This window comes from Acanthochromis polyacanthus, chromosome 15 (genome assembly GCF_021347895.1).
Source record: "Acanthochromis polyacanthus isolate Apoly-LR-REF ecotype Palm Island chromosome 15, KAUST_Apoly_ChrSc, whole genome shotgun sequence".
Taxonomy (NCBI): domain Eukaryota; kingdom Metazoa; phylum Chordata; class Actinopteri; family Pomacentridae; genus Acanthochromis; species Acanthochromis polyacanthus.
The window spans coordinates 4430714-4447007 of record NC_067127.1 but is presented as its reverse complement, the minus strand read 5'-3'; the positions used below and the strand labels follow the sequence as shown (position 1 = coordinate 4447007).

Here is a 16294-nt window from a genome sequence, read left to right as displayed (position 1 = left end):
GCATGGATTATGCTTGAATGTATGTCTTTTGCCATATTGTCAGGGTTTGTCTCCTGTTTTTCACATGCTTGTAGGTGTTTGGTGTGCAGCAGAACACAGACTCCTCTATTCTGTCAGACCTAAAAGGAGAAGGAAAAGGAAAGGCGCCAGGAGAAACTGGGAAAGAGGTAGAAAATTGTACCATTACAGCTTAATATCTGTGGCTGCACTTTGTGTTGTTCCCTTTATTTTCTTTTTTGAGTGTTTTCTGGTCATCCCTTCCTGTATCTGTGTCTTTCTCTGCTTCTCAAATATTACTGATGGTACCCAAGAACTGATTCCTTGCTAATTTCATTTTGATTTGGAAAATCCCGTTGTAAAAGACATAACTCCAGTGTTTCATCAATCATATCAGCCCAGTGTAGTAAACCAGAAGTGGATTCATGGCTGAGTTTCATAATGTGAGTCACAGTCACTCCCTTGGCTTGACCACTTCACTCCTCTTTCTGTTCATGGGAGTAGACTAGTCCTCCCAGAGAGTGACCTAGATCATGCTAAGATGAGGAGAGACGTGCTCGACCCTCGAGGCAACCAAGAGAGAGGGGCAGGGTGTATGAACACTGGCAGCCTTTCTGTCTGTTCTATCTGTATTTTCTGGGATTCAGATATGTCTTTTTCTAGTTGACATAAGAAGCACCTGTTCAGCTTTTTTTTTTTGTTTTTGAAGAGATCACAGATGACCTCAAAATCAACTTACATTTTTATTAAGTATGGTACAAATCAGGGAATTTTTAAATCATATAAATTTGCTCTGTATATCTTCATTTTGTGCTGCCTCTAACTGATTTCACTGCACTTTATTAGAGTTTTCTCTACCCTCTGTTGTTTCTTTTCACTCATGTGTCATCTCAGGCTCTTCCCGGTGACTCAAGCTGGGTCTCTCAGTGGGCCAGTTTAGCTGCCAATCACACCAGGACAGATCCAGAGGGGTCGGGAGCAGAGACAGCCGCCTTCCTGGTCAAAGAGACAGGTACATAGTTACTTGAATCTCAGAGAAGAATATGACTTAGGTATTTACAATGCATTTCCCCTTACAAAACCCCTAACAGGTTAAATAATGTGCAATATTAAGCAGCACTTGAAATGTCTTAAATGTCCTTTTAATTTGTGTGAAAACAAAAAAATACATCAGTGACATGTTAATTGAGTTTGTCCTTTGTTCTGTAGGTGCTGATGCCTTTGAGTCTGGTGCATCCCTCAGCAGAGGTGAATCCTCCTCCAGTCTGACCGACCGTAAGCGCAGGACCCTCCCCCAGCTTCCTGTGGATGACCCCCGGGCTAAATCCACTACCAAAGCTCTGAGGTCTGAGATAGGGGAGAAACAGGACACTGAACCCCAGGAGAAAGAGAACAAGGGAGACGGGGAGTCCCCAACTCCCATGGAAGACGGTGAGATGACCAGTAAGCGGAAACAAAGCGCCACATCCTCCCCGTCCAAGGCTCCTCTCCGGACCTCTGGCAGCTCTGAGAGGAGGAAGAGGTCAGAGGAGAGAAAAGGAGGAGGGGCAGGAGAAGGAGGAGAGAAGTCTGGGAAGCCTTTAGTCCGCCAGGGCAGCTTCACCATTGAGAAACCAAGCGCTAATGTTCCTGCAGAGCTCATCCCACGCATCAACAGAGGCAGCAGTGGGCGCGAACGCAGTGACTCTGTGGGCAGCATGGACACTGCTACACTGCTGAAGGACACTGAAGCTGTCATGGCATTCCTAGAGGCCAAACTGAGAGATGAAAACAAACTAGACCAGAAAGGTAGTAAAACTGGCATCACTACTCAGGGTTCCGGCTTTCCCCTTCGGACTGACTCCATCTCTCCTGAGTCAGATGTGGACACTGCCAGCACGGCTAGTCATGCTGCTGGAGAAGCAGAGAAGAAAGCGGCTGGTGGTGTACAAAAACGACGCTCTCTTAGCAGCATGCACCGGGAGAAAAGCAATATGAGCACAGCCTCCAAGACCAGCGTCACAAACGCCAGTGCCCGTGAACGTTTGGAGAGGAAGACTAAAAGCAGAACAACTGACACGACGACTCGGACTGATGCTCGTCGCTCTGTCCAGCCCACTTCTGCCTCCTCCAGAGCACGTCAGCCTTCTCTGGATCTCACCGATGACGACCAGACTTCCTCCTTCCCAATCTCTGACATCCTCTCCTCAGACCAGGAGACCTACTCTGGACCTCTGGGGCACGGGCGGGGTTTAGATGACGTCCTCCATTCCAAACTTGATAGCAAGTCTGTGAAGAATTCCAACAGCGGTTCCTCCAAAACCAGTCGCACTCTCCAGGCAGCCACAACCTCGTCCCTAAACAAGCAGGCCTCACTGCCTCAGCCACGGCCCACGAGAGCCTCCCTGCTCCGCCGTGCCCGACTTGGGGACACGTCTGATACTGATCTGGCTGATGCAGACAGGGTTTCTGTGGCTTCTGAGGTGTCCACAACCAGCTCCACCTCGAAGCCGCCAAGTGGTCGGAAGGGACTGTCACGGCTGGACATGCTGGCTCAGCCACGAAGGAACCGTCTGGGCTCCATCTCAGCCCGCAGTGACTCAGAGTGTACGGTTACTCGGAGCTCCACTTCTTCACCCCGCCTGTCCGCCGAGACCGCACTGCGTCTGGGTTTGCGCTCATCGACGCCCACAGAGAACAGGCTGACACCCAGGATGAGGGCCAACAGTGTGTCCAAACTGAATGAGGCCAAGACAAAGACCGCTACATCCGGATACTGCTCGCCCACAGGTGAGCACATCGACTGATCTCTAATTCATTCAGATTTTAACCCTCGTGTCGTCCTGCGGGTCAAAACTGACCAGTTTTAAAATTTGGAAATGTGGGGAAAAATATACTTTCACAGTGAAACTTCTGATGTCCACATTTTCAACATTTTGGGGAAATCTTTGAACATTTTTTGGTGGGAAAAAATGTTAAAATTGCTTCTTTAAGAATATTCACATAACAATTTCGTAAGTTTTACTGATACATACATAATCACTTTAGATATTTTTAGGATTTTTTGGAAGATTTTTACTCATTTTTTGAAAATATTTACAAAAATTTTCTTGCCAAATTTGGCAAGGGAAATTTTGAAGGAATTATTGGAATTTTGTTCTTGAAGGTTTTGCAAATTTTCAGAAATTTGGGGAATTTTTTTGCTGAATTTTTTGGATTTTTTCAGACGAGAAAACAGTGTTTTTTGGTGCCTGTAAAGGAGGACAACAGGAGGGTTAAAGAAGCTAAGAGAGGAGGAAAAGTAAAATGCTCAGTTGAGGTTTTTAACCTTAGTTAATTTTGATGTCATTATCAGTCAGGATAAAAACAGACACTTGGTCATACTTCATCATTTGTCAGTGTGTAAACATTTGTCCGTGAACATTTCCACTGTGTTGTGATGAACTTGTGCATTGGTTTTCATCGTCCAGAGAGCTCTCAGCCTGAACCTGCAGAGGGTGATGCAGAGGAAGAGCTGATGGGTACTGTACCAGAACCATAGAATCTAATTAGACCGTGTGTGTGTGTGTGTGTGTGTGTGTGTGTGTGTGTGTGTGTGTGTGTGTGTGTGTGTGTGTGTGTGTGTGTGTGTGTGTGTGTGTGTGTGTGTGTGTGTGTGTGTGTGTGTGTGTGTGTGTGTGTGTGTGTGTGTGTGTGTGTGTGTGTGTGTGTCAGACCTGGGTCGCAGCAATGGAAGCTAAGATCAAGCTCATCAAAGGAAAAGCAGGTTAATCAGATTAGCAATGCAAGAGTTGGTATTTAAAAAATGATTTCCACCATGGCTCAATAGAAAATGAACTAATATGCTGAATATTTCCTTTGTTACAGACACTTTAGTTACTCAAATTTTACAATGAAATCCCAAAAATCATGTTAAGAAATGTCCGTGTGTAAAGATGAGCAAAGATGACCCAGTTCTAGCATATTTGTGTCGTTAGCTCTGTGTCTCCTCCTTTAAATCAGTTCAGTAACACTGTGATGAGGATACAAATGCTCTACTGACACTCTTTCTACTATCAAAGCATTTTGGATCTCACACCCCATGATCCAATGATTTTGAAGCAGTGCTCCACCTTGTGGAGATTTTACCTCAAGACATTTCCACCCCATCCCATCCCATCTTATCCTGAAACGACTCATAGAGCAAAGTGTTGTCTCATCATGGTGCAGCTACACTAATGCAGCTGTGTGGGACCGTTTTAAAGCAGCCTAACATGCAGTATGATGACTCTGTCGAGATTTATGTTCCTTGTTGGATGCTTTTGTTGGCTACCAGGGCGACGAGCTAATAGACAAAGTCAAATGCAGTTTCTTTGTCTGCTGTTTATTTTTTTGTGTGTTTTTTTACTATCACCAAATGTTCCTGCATTCCCTACCCATATTCACCAACTAAAAACTGAAATCCATCTTCATAACCTTACATGCAAACAGAAAGAATCCTTTCTCATCTCTGATCTGTTGCCTGTAAATACAGACCAACTCTGTTTGCAGCATTCTGATTTTATCAGATTGAAACAGGATTGGCTCATGGCTGCCTCCATAACAAAGCCTCCCGTGTTCCCAAGCTCATATATTAATTCCATGAATAACAGCTGTTGTAATAGAATAAAATACAGTAATATTGACTAAAAGATCGTATTTTCCTTCCGCTGCCATCACAGTGTCCAGTAGCAGCCGGTGGAGACGTCTGCCGCCGGAGTACGGCTCCACTTCAGAGGAAGAGTTCGGCTCCAACCGGAATTCTCCGAAGCACGGAGGACGCTCTCACGTTCGCCCTCACCACCTCGTCCCGCACCGCAACTCCAGACTCGGCGGCGCCACCACGAGCCCAAGCCCCGGTGTGGTGACGGGTCCTGGGGGAGTGGGGATGAAACACCGCATGAAGGAGCAAGAGGAGTACATCAGGGACTGGACAGCACACAGCGAGGAGATAGCCAGGTATTGACCTACCTAGATCTGTACAAGATCTGTTAAATAATGCAATTTATTCTTACGTTATCCTTCCTGTGATGATCTCATTTTACACTGCAATATAAAATCCTGCAACTGTATGGAAACAGCTCAGCCATGACTAGGAGTAGAGAGAACTTAAATTAGAATGCCATAAATCAGAACACAGAATAGAAGTTGCATTTATTTGATGATTTATTTTACAAAAAAATGTAATTCAGTGCATGTACAAGATCCTAAGTGCCCACAGGTGTAACCAATACTGTGGAAAAAACAATGGATATTTTTCTGTTTTTATTTTTAATTTGTTTCCAGGACAGTTCAGTCAAAAAGTCCCAGAATTTTTGTCATGTGAACGTTAGTCGCAGCTGAGTCAGCCTTAGCTTTGTGTTTGTGCCGAGGAGTGGAGACTTTTTTGTTTCTTTACAGAATCCATTTAGTGCACACGGTAAATTTTGCGCAAATTATTAAACGACACATGAAATATCACGATTTTAATGTAGGATTTATGTAATTTTCTTGACAAAACCGAAAGTCATGCTTAGTTGACTTGAAAATACAAAAGTTCTTTGTGATTTTAAATATGATAATGTGCTGATGTGTTTTAGGATTCAGAGGATTAATCTTTGTAATGTTTTATTGTGATGCTGTAATTTATTCATGTCTATCCTGAGTCCTAAAGAACCCTGTCTGATGGTTAACAGGTTATTCCCCTGTGTGCGCAGGATCAGCCAGGACTTGGCTAAGGACTTGGCCATCTTGGCTCGCGAAATCCACGACGTGGCCGGTGAGATCGACTCAGTCAGCTCCTCCGGCACAGCACCCAGCACCACCGTCAGCACCGCGGCCACCACCCCGGGCTCGGCCATCGACACCCGGGAAGAGGTAGGCCCTGCACGTCCCTCGCAGCTGGACATACAGGAGAGCATGAAAAAGGTGCCCGATTTTTCTTCTTCTATTGTTGCCTTACTGTGCTTCCATCGCACCTTTGCCATTCCTCCTGCGTTGCTTCGATAAAAACCGTTGCCCCTCTGCTGCTTTGTAGCGTTCATCTGCTGTGAGAGGTATTCATTGACTACACGCCCATCTGCTGCACTTTTATTCCTTTATTTGCTCATTCCTACTTTGCCATGAGAGCCCTGTGTGACTAGAATCTTTGACAGAGCTGTTAATTCTTTCGTTTCTCGCAAATTCTTACATCTTAACTCTATTAAACAAAACTGAAATACAACTGAGGAGAAAGTTTTGGCTGTTATTTCTGTCTTTTTGCTGCCTCCATCCAGTTGGTGGATCGGGTGTTCGACGAGAGCCTGAACTTCAGGAAGATCCCTCCTGTGATTTCAACCAATAAGGCACCAGAGATCAACGGTAAACCAGTGGAGCTCCGCCCTCGTGCTCCCGACAGCCTGGAGCCCCGAGCTCTGAGGAGACGCACCTGGAACAGAGAAGACGTAAGGGACAAACCCAGAGCACAAGCATGAAACAGAAATGAACACGAAGGTTGCCGTTTGCCTCATTTAATGTATTTTCCTGTGTGCGTTCAGGCGGTGTTGGACAGTCTGCTGCTCAATTCAGTGTCTCAGCTCTCCACCAAGATCAGACACTCTGTTGACAAGACAGCAGGGAAAATCAGGTGTTTATTCTTTGTAATATTATAATATTACAGCAGTATGTAACAGTATGCTTGTCTTAAATCAAGCTTGAAAACACCTTTTTTGTTTGTCGTTTTTCTCCAGGATTTTATTTAAGGACAAAGACAGGAACTGGGATGAAATTGAGAACAAACTGAGATCAGAGAGTGACATACCGCTCCTTAAAACCTCCAACAAGGTACAGAATGCCTCTACCTTCATAGTGCCTGATTGAAAGAACATTTCAGTATTATTGGGAGCTGACAGTTTTCTTGTTTTCCTTCCTTCTGCAGGAAATCTCTTCAATTCTGCTCGAGCTGAAAAGAGTCGAGAAGCAGCTGCAAGGTAAACAGTCGCTGGCGTTTTGATGCAGAATGGATTTATTTGTCTGTTTGCGTTTAATAAAGGTAGAGAGTGAATGAATATTTAGGAGACACCTGCAAAAGTAGGACAAATCCAGAGTGCAGCTGAGTGTTTAAAAAAACTCTCAAAATATTCAAGATGAAATAAGCAACAGTCAAAGGTATGATTTAGCTCCTCAGGTTAAAATGTCAAGTTTTTTTTAACCTTGTTAACATCTCGATATGGTGGGGCTTTTTTAATGCTAGAAGACATCTTATGAGTGAATTAAGCTGAGCATTCCCACCTTAAAACTGCAGTGATTATCTCATAAACATAGATGTGTACTTCTGGGGTTTCATATCCAACAAACCTAACCCAAACTTTTGGGATTTGTCTTTCTGTATCTTTATCGCTCTTCAAAATCAGTTTTCAGTTTGATGATATATGACTGAATTATTCCAATATTACAATTTGCTGTGGTTGAGCAGAGGTGTAGTTGATCACTGTGCAGGAAGCAAAAGATGGAGATACGTTTAATAATTTTCAAAGTATTAAGAGGTTATTTTGTGCATTGTGTTATGTAGTAGTGTGGCCGAACAGTTTAAGGAGCTGGATTAAGGCTCCAGTCACTTCGGGGGCGTGGGTTTGAATCCCAGCATTGATAAAAAGCTTTACAGAATTTCCCTCTTGGGATTAATAAAGTCAATCTAACTTTCACTGAAAGAACTTTTACACACAGAGATGCGTTTTTAGGGATGTCAGTCAACTTCAACAGTCCTTCATCAGCCTGGCCTGCATGTGCCCTTCAGAACTCCAAAGATTAAAACAAACATTTCTTCTTCAGTGATTAACGTGATGGTAGACCCAGATGGGACTCTGGACGCTTTGGCCAGCCTCGGCCTGACCAGCCCTACAACCCCTAACAAGCCTGAAGCTGCCAAAACGACCTCCACCACCAGCCCCGGGTCGGCGCCTTCAGCCAAAGAATCGCTGCCGGAGATCCTTCCCGGGCCTGGAGGCTCAGCAGCCCCCGCCAGGGTTCAGACGTCCTCCACCAGCACGGAGGCGAACGCACGAGACGCCAGCGTGGGTTTGGGGTTACCAGGAGTCGGAGGACGGCCTTTCAACCGCATGCGGCCGAGTGGAGAGGAAGCTATTGCTCAGAAGTGAGCAGGAAGCTTCCCTGAAGTGAAGTCTGTGTGAATAAACATGAGTGTGGATGGAAGCGGCCGGTGATCAGTGTTGGCAGGTGTTGAAACATTTAGTTTTTTTTTATGTTTTTGGACAGAACAGCGGCCCTTCTGCTGATTAAACCACTCTAGGATCCTATTTTAGCAAAAGGCCGGAAATGGCGTGCTTCAGACTCCACTCTCTGACTGACGCATCACAGACACATCCTCCAACACAAACTGACCCATGAATGAATTAAACAGACGATAACATTTTGATTTTAAACTGTTCACACTAGCTGACGTCCTGGTGGGCTGAAGGCCACCGGGCTGCTCTCAGCAGACAGAACTTTGTGGTTGTACCGTCTCCTCCTCTTCCTCTTGCCTTCTCCACGTGTCTGGACCCATCCTACAATAAGAACATGCCTTAAAACACACCCTGGATAGTAGCAGCGCAAACCTCCCCCCATCCTCCTCCACTTTTAAGACTTTAACACAAACAGAATGCATTGTAAAATAAGTTCTATTTACACTCTAATGAAATACACACTGCAATAATTTATTAGCTCTGATCCAGTGTAAAGAATACATCAGCAGCCTTAAGTAACCACCCTGACAAACCACACACGTTCCAAGAAGTGTCCACAAATCAAGCAGAAGTGCAGATGTTTTATATATTTCAGAATTGTAACCGTCCATTGAACCATGTCAGACTGATTTGTAGTGCCTCCTACTACTTCTCCTTCACCTTTTTTCTGTTTTCAGTCATTCCTTCCCTCCTTTTCTGTCCCAGTAGCTGGAAACACACCGCAGTAGCACGTACGGGTGTCCGTGTCGATCTAATACCGAATGGTGGTTTTAACTCAACAGTAACAGCCTTCTGGGAAACCAATGATTATATTAACTCACCAAAGTTAACATGTTTCTTGACAAAAGTCATTTTCAAACAGTTTAGAGCCATCTTGAAATTGTGCTAAAGCTGATATTGCAGTTCATCTCAGCGTCACTTTCCTCTGCAGTTCATCTCTTTCTCTGAATGTCAACAACTCAAAGATTCAAGAAGCTTATTTGAGTTTAAAGGAACTCTTTTAGATCGTTTCTGATCGATGCTCTTTGGCCCAGCCGGTGAGAATCAGTGCCCTTAGCTTTCTGCTCCAGTACGTCCACTCAAGTGTCCTATGATTTCCAATTGGCTTTTTTCTACCTTTTCCAGTCACCGGTGATGTGACTTCTTTTTCAACGTGTCAAAAGTGTTTGAATATTTTTAGAATTTGTAGATACCGCTATTGTACTTTTTTCAATGCTTTGACTTTTCGATTTTATTTGTTGCCAACAAATGTGAGAAACCTGAAGAGGAAAAAGCTGTTAGAATTGGTTTTAATTCATGTGCTGTCAAAAAGAAAAAAAGGGCAACTCACAAGAAGGCCTTTGGTGGTTTGAAATAAGTGGGTGAACTATGAAATCTGCTTGCATTGCGGCTTCTTATCGGTGTAAATGGAGAGGACGCGTCGTTTTATTTCTACACCAAGAGGAGGAAGTTCCAGCACACGGATACTGTGGAACTGCAAACAGAATAATTAACCTCTTTCTCAGTGACACTGCTGCTTTTGTAGTTACTTAATGGGGAATAAGCATTTTCTGAATCTCTCTTCAGCTTCTAGTCTGTGTTCTAGAGTAAGATGATTTAAAGGCAGTGTATTAGTATTTAGATACTCCTACCATAGTGACTGTAGGTACCAGAATACATGTTCATTTCCTTCTCTCTATCCTGTACTGTACAATGTCTTTCAATGCCTCCAAGTGCCCATTCTGACAATAGCAGGGCATTGATTAAAAGAGGAAAAAAAGGTGTAGTAGTCTAAAGAAGGTTTCTCTTATTTTGCACATCGGATTGTGGTGTTTTTTTTTCATGCAGAAGTAGTGAAAGGCTGCATCAGACGAGTGATATCAAAAGTGACTGCCTTGCCTCTCTGGAACTATTCTGTCTGTACAAAAAAAGCCTCTAATTGTGTTTTTATTTTGTTTTTCTCCCCCATTTTATCAGAAAAGAAAAGAAGAAGTTAGGGGACTGTGAATGCTAGGTACATGTTTATTTTTTAAATTCTACATGCGTCATCTGATCAGTGTTCTTTGTATTTTTTTCCTTATTTTTGTAAAGAAAACCACCATTTTATTTATTGTTTTGTTTTAATATTATGTGAATGTTTCATGCATTTTATATTTGTTCAACTATCTTCATTGGTTCTTACTGTTAATAAAACAGAGCCATTTACTCGCCTCTATTTTCATTTGATTGTGCTCTAAAAAAAATCACCTGTACAACAAAATAAAGCAGCAGGACTCTACACAATAATATGCACAGAGCAAAAATACCTGGTGAGGTTCTTCTGAAACGTAAAACTGATTCTTAAATTATTTCTGTAGGATTGTTTTTAAAACACAGGTAGTTATTTCTTTAAAAACTGGATAACAAGTTTATTTTTTTTTAATTAAAAACCCACTGTTGCAGAAATAGTTTTATTTTGACATTTTTTTCCCCATTTTGTTGTATATACATATTTTTGCCAGTCATTTTTTTATATTTGGGTTTATTATTTTTTTAATATAATTTCATATATATGTAATTTTTTTTTGCTCATTTTTCTATTTTTTTTTTGCTCTTCTAGTTTTAGGGTCATATTATGTATATTTCTTTTCTATATTTTTGGGTTTATATTTATTTTGGGTTTTTTTCTCAATTATTTTCTATATTTGGATCTTACAGGGTTAAAGAAAAGAGCACTTTGGCTTCATTCTCTGTTTAGATTTGGATTTCTATCCTTATCACTGAATAGAAGTAGAGCTTTTTACTCCTGAGACCATCAATCATGTCTCAACTGAAAATGCAAATGAGTCAGCTCCTCTTTTGTGACGTTTGAACTCTTGTTATACATTTGCCTGCTCAACTGTTTTCTAAGGAAAAATGCCAACAGCTTGCTGCACAATAAGTTACATTTTGAGCATATTCTAACTACAGCATCAAGTCAATTCTGTGCCTGGAGGGCCTAAATTATATCCGAGTGCATGAAGACGCCTTATTGATGAAAATCCAACAGCAGTGAGTCTCTTGCTTCAGATTTAGCGACAGATTGGATTTCTCCTCTCAGCAGGAGCGGTGGGCCAGTTCAGTCTTGCAATTACATGCTTGCTAAAGGCTCCGAGGAGAAAAGAGCAGCAGAGCCTAAAATTCCTAAACAACAACCAGCTGCGTTCCTATTTAAAAACTAACTGCATTCACCAGCCTGCTTTAAGGAATAAAGACAAACAAGAGTCTCTGTTGTTTTGAAGTGCGTTTTATTACCACTGATGGATCTCGAGTTTTGTTTGACTCTTTTCACAGGATGAACCGATTTAGTTCAAATTTAACACTACTGGTTTCCAGACAACAGCACTGAACATGTATGGCGGGGTGGTCTGTGCCGAGGGAAGCTTAGCCAGGAGGCCACCCCATAGTGCGTCCACCCAGGACGTGGATGTGGATGTGGTAGACCGACTGGCCTCCATCCGGTCCGTCATTGACAACGATCCTGAAGCCTTTAGACAGACCTGCATCCTGAGCACACTTCTTTGCAACGATCATCATGTGGCCCAACAACTAGAGAGACACAGAGACGATTGATAAAAAGCTGGAAACACACTCCTGCATTAAAACAGTCTTCAGATAAAGTGGCTGTAAATGGCTCCCTCTGCTGGTGACAGACAGGAAGTGGTCAAACACATCAGGACTTACTGCAGCGTCACTCTCTTCGGCTTTTGACAGCTGAACAATTGGCTTTTTTGGGACGACTAGGATGTGAGTGGGAGCTTGAGGAGAAACATCAGGGAAGGCTACACACTGAAATAGGAAGAAATATGCAGAAGAATCAGTGTGCAGAAGTTATTCATTGGCTGTACGCCTCATTTGCTTCACATATATGGAGACAACAGTTACAGAATGGTGACCTGAAGCAAACATTTCACATGTCAGTAGAGCTGCAATTTGATTAGTTAGTTTGAAACTCTTGGACATGACGCACAACTAATAATGTTGTCACAACCTTAAACTGTATTTAAATTATTATTTTTGTGCAAATTGAAAAACTAAAAAGGCTGTGTGACCTAAGTTAAACATTATGCGATTAGTTGTCAACTATTTTAGTTACTGAATGATCAATTTGAGTCATTTTAAAAGAACAAAACAAGGTAAAAGTCTCTGATTCTTGCTTTTAAAATGTGATTATTATCTGAATTCTTTACTTGTTTATTTCAGAAAGCTGAATATTGTTACTGTTGTGGACAGAACAAGACATTTTGTGGACCAAACAACTAATTGATAAAATTGTAAGCAGATTACTGACCAGAAATGTAATTCTTATTTGCAGCCTTAGTAATCAGTACAAAACGTTTTTATTTGAACACAGCTGTTGGTCATTACTGGCACCATACTGACAACAGTTCTGCATCTTTGTGGTGCATTTGAGGTCAGATGCCACACTGCATAATGAATATTTTACTCTTTTAATCATGATAATCAGCCATAGTTAATTATTAGGAATGCAAAGTAGATTCCAAATTTAGAAAAGCACATATAACTTGTCTTTATAAGTGCATAAACACAATGCAGTAAAGCCTGTTTGACTGCTAGCTGCAGGGTGTTGCCTGTTTGTGGTTCCTGTTTACTTTCTATATGACTGTAACAACCTCACATTTATAATTCACAAGGAATCATTGTAATAACACATGAATTCACACAATCTGTGCAGGTGGCATCTTAAAAGGATCTGTTAGCCGCAGGAACACTTGGCCATGTGGACCTTGTTCCATCCTCACCATGGAAAGCCAACTGTCCAAACGCCAAGTGGCAGTAAATGTGACAGGAGCTAAACATGCAGAACAAAAACGAAACCATGCACAGGAGCCTGTCAAACTCTCTCAGAAGTCATTTTACTGCTTATTCTGCCCTGGTGCATTATTTCTGCAGTATGCATGTAAGTTGTGTTGTTATAGAAAACCTCCACATAACTTACTTGTCAAAATAAAGTGCAACTGCTTCTGCAGAGCTAGCTCAAAGTTAGCATTAGCCAAAGGGAGCCGCCTGTCTCGCTGCTGTAGCTTATTGCCCCTAAATGCGAACCTGAGTGTAAATATTGAATATTTACCAGATCGTCCTCATACAGAAAGTTGGCAGGGATCTCTTTGCGAACGATTTTGCCAAATATCGTGTCTCCGCCCGGCTGGGCTGCCTGCGCTTTTGCCGTTTCATCAGCCATGTTGGCGCAGACGAGCAGCGGATCCGACAGCGCCGCTTTTAGCTCAGAGAACCAGCGCTGGACGCTCATTGGCTACAAAAGCGTCTGCGCTGATTGGTCACCGCTCCTGGTTACGTCTACACATAGCGGAAGTGAGCACAAGAAGTCAAGATCAGACAAATTAGCCAAAGCATCACTTAAGGGAGAAATAGCACTGCATATTCAATTAGGCAGAGGAGAAGGGAAAACAATAATTAAAAGGAAAGGACTGGAAAAATGGCAGAAAAAGTGGGATGAAGATAAGAAGGGTAGGGGATTTCATAAAATTCAAAAATCAGTGAAAGTTAATAAGTACGAAGAAAGGAGCAGGAGGGAAGAAATTGTCATCTCACGTTTACGAGTAGGACACACTGGGCTTAACAATATCATGTATCTGTTAGGGAAACGAGGAGATGATCTATGTGAAACATGCAGAGTTAAAGAAACCGTGGAACATGTGGTGATGCAGTGTAGGAAATTTTCAGTGGAAAGGGAAATGTTGGAGAGGAAAGTTAAGGAGTCGGGTAGGAAGTGGAGTATAGTTGGAATGTTGGGAACAGAAGGAGAGGGGGAAGAGATAAGGAAAGGGAGGAGGGCGCTACTTGTGTTCCTGAGGGACACAGGGTTATTAAATAAGATATAAATAGGTAAATAGAAACGACTGAATGATGATACACACTCTTGTGCAGTAGGTGGCGGTATGCACCTTAAGTTGTTTGCGACCCGCCATTTAAAAAGAGAGAAGAAGAAGAAGTCAAGATGGGGACTCGTTTGAAGGTGAGGATCTGATCCTAATTTATGATATTAATGTTATTAAAGTACTGTTTCTTTTACGCTCGTTTAACTGATTTTACCGTGTTTAGAAGATTTGTGTGTTGTATGAATCACACAGGTAAACACTAATGTCGTAAGCAGCTGCTTCAGTTAGCAGCTGCTAAGTTGCTGAAGTTCAAACTGTCTGTGGAAATGCAGGTTCTAGGTGTGTTTAAATCGCTGCACAGAACAAGGATGGCTGTGTTCAAAGAAGATGACAGAGCGCTGACAGGTGAGTCCTGTAGCTGGTTTGATGCTAAACACATGATCTGGGACTATATGTTGCTCTAAAGGATGATATTTACCAACCATGCTGTGCACTCATCACATGCAACTTTTCTCCCACTCAGCTGCGAGATTAAAGATCAACGAGGAGTTCAAGAAAAACAAAAACGAAACGTCAGAAGAGAACATCCAGAAGGTACACTGTCTATTTCTTCTCTGCACGGTTACCAAATGAATGCAAATGTCATGAATTAGATTATATATTCGATCTGGATTGACAATTCGAATTTAAATATGAGTGCCGTATTAAAAAATAAATCTGTTAAAAAGATAAGGAAATGAATGTTTAAATATAAAGAGGAATACATTAAAGAATGAATACAAAATAAGGAAATAAATGTGTAAATATAAAGAGGAATAAATGAAAGGAAAAAGCAATGACAAAATGTACCTTCATATTTCCTTTCTTTTCCATTTATTCTTCTTTATATTTGCACATTTTTTCTTTTTTTTAACAGATGCCAGGCAACCTGATAGCGAAGTGGTTAGATTACACGGGCTAAAATACCCCCAGCAACTTGAGCTCTCAGCTAACTGAACCTTTGCTGCATTTTGTTTCCTTGTTCTTATCTAAATAAAACCAAAATGGCAAAAAAAATAAAAAATACACTTGGGCTAGTGTTACCTTTGAATAGGGCATTTAATATGTTTGTGCCCAGATCCTAATTGTCTCATAACCTGTCTGTATCTCCAGTACATCATAAAGAGTTCGTTGTCATTCTGCTTTTACAGATGATCAAAATGGGTACAGATGTGGAAATTGTTCTTCGAGAAACAGTCCTGCAAATGGAACACGTAGGAGAAAGCAGGCTCTGTACGTAGAACATTTTCCTCTCACGTCTTCTTTTCAAAATGCTAGAAAGTTACATGCAGCAAATACCTCAAAATCATCATTTTTCTCTGACGCATTCTAATGGTTTTTGAAAACTACATTTACCAGAACTACATTTTGTCTCCATCACTCTCTCTGTCTCGCAGTGCTTCGGCCCAGAGAAAGCCATATGCTAGAAAACGTCCCTTATTGTGATGAACCCAGGAAAAAGTCATGACGCATCTGATTACATCTTGTACATCAGTAAAGAGACTCACTATCATCCATTCACAGTCATGTGCAAGGATTTATCAAAACAGCATTTCAAATTGTTCAGCATCTTCCTGTAAACGGTGATCTTCATGTCCAGCGCTAACTTGACATCCAGCAGTTTCTCATAGTCCTCCTGCTGACTGTACATCTGGCTTCTCATGTTCAGCTGCTCCTTCTGACTGAGTTTCTGCAGCTAAACCTCCCACTCCATGTCCAGAATTCTCTTCAGCTCCTCGAAGGAAAAATGTCAGCTTTGTTTAAGTGAAGATCTCCTTTTATTCTGCTGTAAACCGGATGCAACAATTTCATGCACTGTGTTTCATCAAATGTAATTTAATGTTTTTGTGCAGCTTGTGATTCAACCAAATTGGAGTGAAACATTATTTTTGCCAATTCTGGAAAAGGAATAGGTGTTCTCTGATTAATGAGGAGTGTTCTCAGAACATTCACATTTCATTTGTTGTTGAAAAACATCTACTATATTGTCACCTAATGCTCGGTCTCCTCCTAAAAGGTGTAACAACATGGATGCAGTCAAGAATATTTATCACATTTTAATGGACTGATTGTTTGTATTTGCCTCTGAATGTGAAATGTGTCAGTAATAAAATTGTGACTCCTTACAGAATGTTTAAAGGGGAATGTTGTTGTTAAAAGAAAACAAAACAAAAAACAAGACATATTTTAGGACGTATTTAT

The 16294-nt window shown here is 41.8% G+C and overlaps 3 protein-coding genes across 9 annotated transcripts in view; 2 read left to right on the top strand and 1 right to left on the bottom strand.

Moving 5' to 3' along the window:
• cep170aa (centrosomal protein 170Aa) overlaps positions 1–10379 on the top strand; it is a 44459-nt gene extending 34080 nt beyond the window's left edge. For 2 of the 7 annotated variants that reach the window (XM_051959503.1, XM_051959509.1), the window contains 11 exons: positions 75–167; positions 892–1009; positions 1207–2766; positions 3447–3497; positions 4677–4953; positions 5670–5901; positions 6249–6416; positions 6510–6598; positions 6702–6795; positions 6890–6941; positions 7783–10379. In XM_051959503.1, coding sequence (XP_051815463.1) covers positions 75–167; positions 892–1009; positions 1207–2766; positions 3447–3497; positions 4677–4953; positions 5670–5901; positions 6249–6416; positions 6510–6598; positions 6702–6795; positions 6890–6941; positions 7783–8108 — 3060 coding nt within the window. In that variant the 3' untranslated portion in view covers positions 8109–10379. The remainder of the gene's footprint in view (positions 1–74; positions 168–891; positions 1010–1206; positions 2767–3446; positions 3498–4676; positions 4954–5669; positions 5902–6248; positions 6417–6509; positions 6599–6701; positions 6796–6889; positions 6942–7782) is intronic. The other 5 variants (XM_051959506.1, XM_051959504.1, XM_051959508.1 and 2 more) reach the window with 5 other exon arrangements.
• A 1044-nt stretch (positions 10380–11423) lies between these two features.
• Positions 11424–13453, bottom strand: hint1 (histidine triad nucleotide binding protein 1). Its single transcript, XM_022198820.2, has 3 exons — positions 13285–13453; positions 11877–11981; positions 11424–11741 (listed from the first exon to the last, which is right to left on the bottom strand). The coding sequence occupies exons 1-3, from the start codon at positions 13393–13395 to the stop codon at positions 11577–11579; spliced, it is 381 nt and encodes a 126-aa protein (XP_022054512.1). The 5' UTR covers positions 13396–13453; the 3' UTR covers positions 11424–11576.
• A 602-nt stretch (positions 13454–14055) lies between these two features.
• Positions 14056–16223, top strand: lyrm7 (LYR motif containing 7). Its single transcript, XM_022198821.2, has 5 exons — positions 14056–14190; positions 14386–14458; positions 14577–14647; positions 15244–15325; positions 15490–16223. The coding sequence occupies exons 1-5, from the start codon at positions 14173–14175 to the stop codon at positions 15558–15560; spliced, it is 315 nt and encodes a 104-aa protein (XP_022054513.2). The 5' UTR covers positions 14056–14172; the 3' UTR covers positions 15561–16223.
• Positions 16224–16294: the final 71 nt, after the last annotated feature.

Coding starts and splice junctions, on each gene's coding strand:
- hint1 (XM_022198820.2), bottom strand. CDS start 13,395: ATGGCTGATGAAACGGCAAAAGCGCAGGCAGCCCAGCCGGGCGGAGAC. Junction 11,982..13,284: donor TTCTGTATGAGGACGATCTG/GTAAATATTCAA, acceptor TTCCTATTTCAG/TGTGTAGCCTTCCCTGATGT. Junction 11,742..11,876: donor CCGAAGAGAGTGACGCTGCA/GTAAGTCCTGAT, acceptor GTGTCTCTCTAG/TTGTTGGGCCACATGATGAT.
- lyrm7 (XM_022198821.2), top strand. Junction 14,459..14,576: donor AGATGACAGAGCGCTGACAG/GTGAGTCCTGTA, acceptor TCTCCCACTCAG/CTGCGAGATTAAAGATCAAC. Junction 15,326..15,489: donor CGTAGGAGAAAGCAGGCTCT/GTACGTAGAACA, acceptor TCTGTCTCGCAG/TGCTTCGGCCCAGAGAAAGC.